This window comes from Kickxella alabastrina, assembly GCF_025024165.1.
Source record: "Kickxella alabastrina strain RSA 675 chromosome Unknown BX661scaffold_27, whole genome shotgun sequence".
In the NCBI taxonomy this organism is placed as follows: Eukaryota; Fungi; Kickxellomycota; class Kickxellomycetes; order Kickxellales; family Kickxellaceae; genus Kickxella; species Kickxella alabastrina.
Window position 1 is genome coordinate 180820 of NW_026251498.1, and position 8064 is coordinate 188883.

General features: G+C 49.3%; 1 protein-coding gene across 1 annotated transcript; it reads left to right on the forward strand.

Moving 5' to 3' along the window:
* Nucleotides 1-252: 252 nt before the first annotated feature.
* Nucleotides 253-5943, forward strand: BX661DRAFT_207420 (ABC-2 type transporter-domain-containing protein; the record flags this gene model as incomplete). Its single annotated transcript, XM_051538662.1, has 5 exons — nucleotides 253-267; nucleotides 1222-1247; nucleotides 1496-2937; nucleotides 3024-4790; nucleotides 4865-5943. The coding sequence occupies 5 exons, from the start codon at nucleotides 253-255 to the stop codon at nucleotides 5941-5943; spliced, it is 4329 nt and encodes a 1442-aa protein (XP_051389249.1).
* Nucleotides 5944-8064: the final 2121 nt, after the last annotated feature.

Genomic DNA, 8064 nt, shown 5'->3' on the forward strand with positions numbered 1-8064 from the left:
CCGCGCTTCTGCTCAGAAGACTGCTCGACTTGCAAAATGCCGACAAAAAAGCGCGAGCAGTGGTGGTTTCTTGGCACCTGTAGTAAGAATTTAGAATGCAGGTGGGCCATGCTGGGCGAATATTGCTCGTTTTTCCGCACCCAACCTCAACGTGGAAATAATGACAAAGGCGAAATAGCCACGGAATATTGCACAATGCAAGGTGTGAAGTAATAGGGAGGAGTCGTCTTGCCTCATGGAATATACAAAAAAATGGAACTATTCAAGGTAAGTCAAGCGTTTTATTTTTTAATTGGGTTCAAGCTCACCAACTCCGAGATGAATCCAAGAAAATAGAAGACTAGGATTACAGAAATGTAATGAATGCCACGCTACAATGAGTCCGCACAGATTCTCGGATCAGAACGACCTTGGGTTTATCGGAAATCTGTCGCTGTCGTCGCCGCCTCAATAATTTCCTATTGCAATATATATATTTTTTCCACAACTTGCGCCCAAAATTCCACATCACGGATGACATCAAACATTCTACGCTTACACATTTTATTAGCATTATTTTTCCCGTATAATCCGACATCTTTGCGATTCCAGCTTTGCTGCCTTTTTTCCTTTGCCACTGAGGCGCGATCCAAGAATAGGGCATGAATAACGGAATTCTATACTTTTTGGGGATCCGAAAAGAATGCAAAAATTGAAATTTATTATCCCAAAAAGAGGGGGGATATGGCTGCATTGGGTGTCGTCCGTCGCACACCACAGCGCATCAGTTCATATATACATATTTAAATATGACAATCTTGCCAACTGAGCATAAGAACGACCGAGAAAACTCGGTTTTTTGCTTGCTGACGACAGTCTATGCTGTTTCTTATATTTCCTTTCCTGTTCTGCCTCTCCAAATTTTGCATATTTGGTCACACAAAACATCAGAGACAAAAAACATTTCCTATTCTGCCTCTCCAAATTTATATATATATTTGGTCGCACAGAACATCAGACAAAAAAAACAACATTATTTTTTCTCCTGTTTTCGCCCAAACTTCTTATCGACTTTATTACTTCCCCCCTATTCTATTTGTTTCCCGCGACAAACACCCGTACTTATTTTCCCTACCCTAATACATATATAACATATCGTAGTCGTTTTATATTATTGTATTTTTCGTCCATCGTTCAGCGCTTCGACCTCAGTATATTTGAGTGATACTTTTGATTAGTTAGCGAAAGGTTATTGCAAGCGACCAAAGGTAAAAAAAACAAAAAACATGCAAAAAATTACAATAAAGGTCTTCCGTCATTGCGGCTGGTGACTGGCCGCAACGGTGGTCAAACCGCGCAACTGGATGACTATTCAGCAAGACAATTTGAAGACAATTGTGTTGATTGTAATCAGCTCTGAAACAACAACAATGATGTTAACACCACCCCATTTCCTCCTCCTCCAACACAAACAATCGCATTGGTATAGTAGTAGCAGATCAATGGTTCGTATTAGTGACGATTCGAATCAAAGCGCGCTCGAGAGCAAGGTCGAGAGCAGCGACAATCTTCTGTCAAGCAACGGATCCCCGCGTCCAATCCCTGTGCGCAGACGCCAATCTGTCTCTTGTGGCGCGCCGCAGGACGTCGATGAGAATGGCGAGCCTGTGATTTCGTTTGGCGAGCCGCTGCATGTCAGCGTGTCGCGCGGCACAGAGCGATTTAGGTCGATCCAGCGCTCGTACAGCAAGCCGCTGTCACTCGGTGACGAGGAGGAGGGGGCCGGCATGACAGGCCCCGGCGGCGAGCTGGCCACGGGCATGCCTGGGGGGCGCTTCGACCTGACAACGTGGCTGACGGGGCGGCAGCAGAAGCTGGGCCCGCCGTTTGCCAAGCGCATCGGCCTTGTGTTTGACGACCTGAACGTTTACGGTGATAACGTCGGAGACAGGCATATCGCCACTGTCATCACGCCTATCTACAAGATTTTCAAGACTGCAGCGCGCGGATTTGGCATCAAGCAGCTGTTCAACAAGACGGACAAGACGCGGCTGCTGCTCAAAAACATGTCGGGCGTTGTGGCTGACGGAGAGATGTTGCTTGTGCTCGGCCGCCCGGGGTCCGGCTGCTCGACCCTCTTGCGCGTGCTGGGCAACCGCCGCCACACCTACCGCCGCATTGACGGCAAGGTGTCGTACGGTGGCCTGGAGCCCGAGGAGGTCGAGAAGCACTATCGTGGCGAGGTCGCCTACAACCAGGAGGACGACGTGCACTTCCCGACACTGACCGTACGCAAAACGCTGCAGTTTGCCGTCCAGTGCAAGACGCCCAGCAAGCGCATGCTACAGGACCGCGAGGGTTACCAGAAGGAGTTCCTCGACACATTGCTCGACATGTACGGCCTAACCAGATGTGCCGACACCATTGTCGGTAATGCCTTCATGCGCGGCGTATCCGGCGGCGAGCGCAAGCGCGTCAGTATCGCCGAGCAGGTCGCGTCAGGCGCATCCATCGACATTTGGGACGGCAGTACCAAGGGCCTTGACTCAAGCTCGGCACTGGACTATGTGCGCTCGCTGCGCATCACTACCGACGTGCTGCACAAGTCGACGGTGGTCACGCTGTATCAGGCGTCCGAGAACATCTACGAACTGTTCGACAAGGTCTCAGTCATCGACGAGGGTCGCCAGCTGTACTACGGCCCCGCCGACCGGGCCGTCGCGTACTTTGAGAGCATCGGCATTGAGAAGCCGGCTCGCCAGACCACTTCTGACTTTTTGACGGGTGTCACGCAGCCGCACGAGCGCCGCGTGCTGCCGGGCTGGGAGGGCAAGGTGCCGACGACTGCCGAGGAGTTTGAGCGTGTGTGGAACCAGTCGCAGGAGTATCACAACGTCAAGCAGCAGGTCACGGCCTTTGAGCTGCAGATGGAGCAGGACGGCCGCAGCAATGAGATCCGTGAGTTTGTCGACCAGACCAAGATGGGCACAGAGAAGAACCGCCTGCGCCGCAGGTCGCCGTACACCACGACGTTCTTCTACCAGCTCACCAAGCTGCTCAAGCGCGAGTGGGAGATTTTCTGGGCAGCAAGGCGATCATCATCTTCAAGCTGGTTTTCAACATGTCCTTTGCCGTCATCGTCGGTACGCTGTACCTCAACCTGCCTGACACCTCTGGAGGTGCCTTCACTCGAGGCGGCCTGCTTTTCTTTGCTCTTCTGTTCAACTCGCTGTCTGCCCAGGCCGAGATCCCCAAGGCCATCACTGGCCGCGAGGTTGTTTATAAGCACAAGTCGTTTGCCATGTACCACCCTGCCGCGCTGTCGCTGGCGCAGACCGTCGTCGACATTCCGTTCATGGTTGTGCAGATTATTTTGTTCAGCATCATCCTCTACTTCTCAACCGGCCTCGAGCGGACCGCCGCTCAGTTTTTTGTCTTCTTACTCTACCTGTTTGTCGGCTGCCTCTGCCTGACGTCGTTCTTCCGCATGATTGGTAACATCTCGCCTAACGTCGACATTGCGCACACGCTGTCCGGAATATCCCTGCTGTTCATGATTCTCCTCATCGGCTACATGCAGCCGCCAGGCTCGATGCACCCATGGTTCAAGTGGATCTACTGGATCAACCCGCTGGCATACGGTTTCAAGGCGCTTATGTGCAATGAGTTCCGCAATCTGCGCCTGCGCTGCTCTGGAACGAGCCTTGTTCCCAGCGGCTCGGCCTTCACCAGCATCTCGAACCAGGTGTGCACGCTGCAGGGCGCCAAGCCGGGCGAGGAATATGTGCTCGGCCGCGACTACCTGGCTGCGGGCTACGAGTTCTACATCAGCGACCAGTGGATCAACTTTGTCGCCGTCCTGTGCTTCTGGCTGCTGTTTGTCATCTGCATCGCCCTTGTCATGGAGTACGTCGAGTTTGGCAACACCGGCTACTCAATCAACGTCTACAAGCGCCGCCGCCCCAAGGCCAATGTCGTCACCGCTGATAACGTCGACAGCGGGGACAGCAAGGAGGCCAACCTGTTTGCTGACATCCCTGAGAGCGGCCCCACTGACGACCAGATTTTGTCCGGCACCACGTTCACTTGGAAGGATATCGACTACACCGTCCCTGTCAAGGGCGGCGACCTCCAGCTACTCAACCACGTCTCCGGCTACATCAAACCGGGCACAATGACCGCGCTGATGGGCTCATCGGGTGCCGGAAAAACTACCCTGCTGGATTCTCTGTCACAGCGCAAGACCATTGGCAAGCTCGAGGGCGAGATGCTGATGAATGGCGCGCCGCAGCCCAAGAGCTTCCGCCGCATCACCGGTTACTGCGAGCAGCTAGACGTGCACAACCCGCACGCCACTGTGCGCGAGGCACTGCGCTTTTCTGCGATTTTGCGCCAGCCCGACACTGTCCCCGAGTCCGAGAAAATGGACTATGTTGAGCGTGTCATCTACCTTCTTGGTATGGCCGACATTTCGGACTGCCTGATCGGCGACCCCGACTCGGGCGAGGGTATCTCGCTGGAGGAGCGCAAGCGCCTGACCATTGGTATCGAGCTGGTGTCGAAGCCAAAGATCCTGTTCCTCGACGAGCCCACATCGGGACTCGACGCGCAGGCCTCTTTCAAGATTGTCCAGTTTATGCGCAAGCTTGTCGCCAATGGCCAGACCATCCTATGCACAATCCACCAGCCGTCGGCCATCCTGTTCGAGCAGTTCGACCGCCTGCTGCTCCTTGTGCGCGGCGGCCACACTGTTTACTTTGGCAACCTCGGCGAGGACGCACAGACCCTGGTTCAATACTTTGAGAAGAATGGTGCCGCCAATGCGCGCCCACTGCTAACCCGGCCGAGTACATTTTGGACGTTGTCGGCAGCAAGTCGTCGCCAGTTGACTGGCCGCAGGTGTGGGAGAGTTCCAACGAGAAGCGCGTCATCATGTCTGAGATTGACCGCATCAACGAGTTGCAGAGCTCCAATGGAAACAACCAGGGCAGCGCCGATGACGACAAGGTCTACGCGCGGAGCCACTTGTTCCAGATCAAAGCTGTCACCCAACGGATGTTTGTCACGTTCTGGCGCAACACTGAATACAACCTAACCCGCCTGGCGCTGCAGATCATGTGCGCGATGATTGTCGGATTCACCTTCTACAAGCTCAACGACGGCGCTATCGACCTGCAGAACAAGGTGTTTGCCATCTTCGAGTGCTCCGTGCTGTCCATCCTGATTATCAACCAGGTGCAGCCCGAGTTCTTGCGCCAGAGACAATACTACAGCCGCGAGACGTCGACCAACCAGTACGGATGGCGCGCCTTTGCCTTTGCCATCATCTTTACCGAGTGGCCATTCTCGTTCGTGGCCAACACGCTCTTCTTTGTGAGTTTCTACTGGACCGTCGGGCTCAACAGCATCACTGACCGCATTGGGTACTTCTACATTGCGTACATCATTCTGGGCATGTTCTCACTGACACTTGGCCAGGCCATTGCCTCATTTGCGCCCAACGACATTGTCGCAGCCATGCTCAACCCCATTTTCACGGCCATGATCATGCTGTTCTGCGGTGTCACCATCCCGTACGCCGCGATGCCCAAGTTCTGGCGCGCATGGATGTACTGGCTGTCTCCCTACATGTACTACATTGAGGGCGTCATCACCAACGACCTGCATGGGTCTGTTGTCAAGTGTCGCGCCAATGAGTTCTACATTTTCGAGCCGCCATCCGGCCAGACTTGCCTCGAGTACGCCGGCGACTGGATTAAAACGGCCAGTGGATACATCAACAACCCCGAGTCCACGTCATCGTGCCAGTACTGCTCGTTCAAGGTTGGTGATGAGTTCTACGAGTCGCTCAGCTGGAGCTTTACTCATCGCTGGCGTAACATTGGTATTCTTTTGGGATTCATTGTGTTCAATGTCGCCTTTACTGTTCTGATGATCCGCATCTACAAAGTCAACAAGCGTTAGTATTTTAATTAAATCAATGTTTTTATTGACTAATAGCAGTCGGGTTATGCCATCGATAAATATCCTAGTCGGCTTGTTCGTTTATTGGCAGCCATGCACTTAGTTTGTATTCATAAATGTAAATCTAATTTAAGGTGTAATAGCATTCGTGAAAAATACTAGAAAATAATTATTAAGCAAATAAAATAAACAATGGCTTCAGTCGAGGCAAATGGCCAATTTTCAACTATTTGTTTATTGTATGTGTTATGCTTATTTATTAACACCCTGGCTTGATCGCTCGCTTTTCTACTTCCTCACATACTCACATTAAAACTAACATAGTTTTCATTAAACACATTTGAGATTAAGTATGACATTTGCCAGTAGGTTGTTAAATAAATGGCCGTATCTGGTTTCAAATTATATTTTCTGTTAACGAGTGAATTTAATAAATGTACTCAAAATCGATATTAAGAAACTACCAAGAGAGATCGAACTAGTAAATGGTCTTATTTTGCCTTTATTATGATTTTGAGTCTTAGTGCTCACAAAGAAAGGCAACTGATGGGCGTTGGGCTATAAAGGAAATGTGTGCCCAACACCATTGCTGAGTCAAAATGGGTCTATGAGGAGGGCATTGATGAAGAGGCTGTACACAATTACTGTGATACAAGAAATTGCGGCTTGTCTCCAGCGATTGATTAATGAATCAATCGCTAGTTAATTCCTACTTGGATATGCGGGAATTCATACGCACGCATAAATGCCAATGAATATGAACAGTGGAGGCTGTTCATCCCTTAGCTTTCTTTTAGTTCATTTATTCGATATATATTTATAACACAACACTAGCCCTGGGCAAGCACAGCAATCAGTACAGCAAAAAATGGGAGGCTGGGGATGTTATTGGCACAGAAATTAATTTATATTGTGGCAGTGTTGTGTATTAAAGCAATGGCCAGTCGATAGGTAAGGAGTTTTAAAGGGGCGTGAGTTTGCTGCTGTGGACAAATACAAGTGGGGTTTCCTGCTGTCTCGCTTGCATCGGAACAAGGACCTGTTGTTTTTGAAGCTTGATGTTAAAGAGAAAATACTATTGTTGACCACAGTTTTGCAATTGGCATTCTGAGCGAGAAATGGCCGTTGATTGAGCCAACATGCTCGCTGCAATGCTGTGGCCATTGCTATAGACACTATTTGAAATGTTGAAACGCTTGCCAAGGATTGTGTATATTGAAAATAAGCATGTGCAAAATGTGAACTAGGATTGTCGAGTAAATGTTTTGTTGAAAGCTCGTGAATTTTTCCAAAGCATTGTAAACAATGCGACTAAACTGGCAAAGGTACTTAAAAATGACAAGCTCAAAATGGCATTTGTCTTTTTAAAAATAGAACCTGCCATGCATCTAATAAAATCGTATTTTAACATGTACATTTTGAACACATTAAGCCTGTTTTAAATGAATTATTTGCAGCGCCATTGTTGAACTAATATTTTAAACCGAGCAGTTCTGCAAACTTGCAATTATATTTTATTAGCTGGTCGCGATCAACTGATTAGCCAGCCTTGGTTATTTAGCCAGGCAAACACTCAATTGATAGTTATACAGAGACACACATTACATAAATGTACTGTCGCACTCCATCAATGAATAGCGCTTTTAGAATACATAATTAGATATACATAGTGTTTATCTCTTCACGTTCACCAAACATTCATAGAACTCCCAGATTCCAACAAAAAAAGCTGAAATTAATGAATAAAATTGATTTTTCTACTGCCCCACCATACCCATCTTGAACCCTATTTTAGAACCTGGCTACATGCCTCTGGTTACCCAGGCCTGTGTCTAATTTTCTGGCGGTGGAAGTGTCTGCCGAGGTGTCAGTAAAATTAAACCCAAGCACTCGATCTGTCAACTAAAGCGTCAATCATGGCCATATAGCTAGTGTGCATATATCCTGCCCTCATTGCTATCGTCTGCAGCCACTTTGGCAAGCCATCATCATCTTCTTGTCATGGATTTGGTATTCAGGATGTTTGTTGAGATTGGAGTTCTTATCAACAATCGGCATTTATTAGGCGTCAAGGATACCCTCATTTCTCGTTCGACGTGAAAGCTCACACTGTCTCTTGTA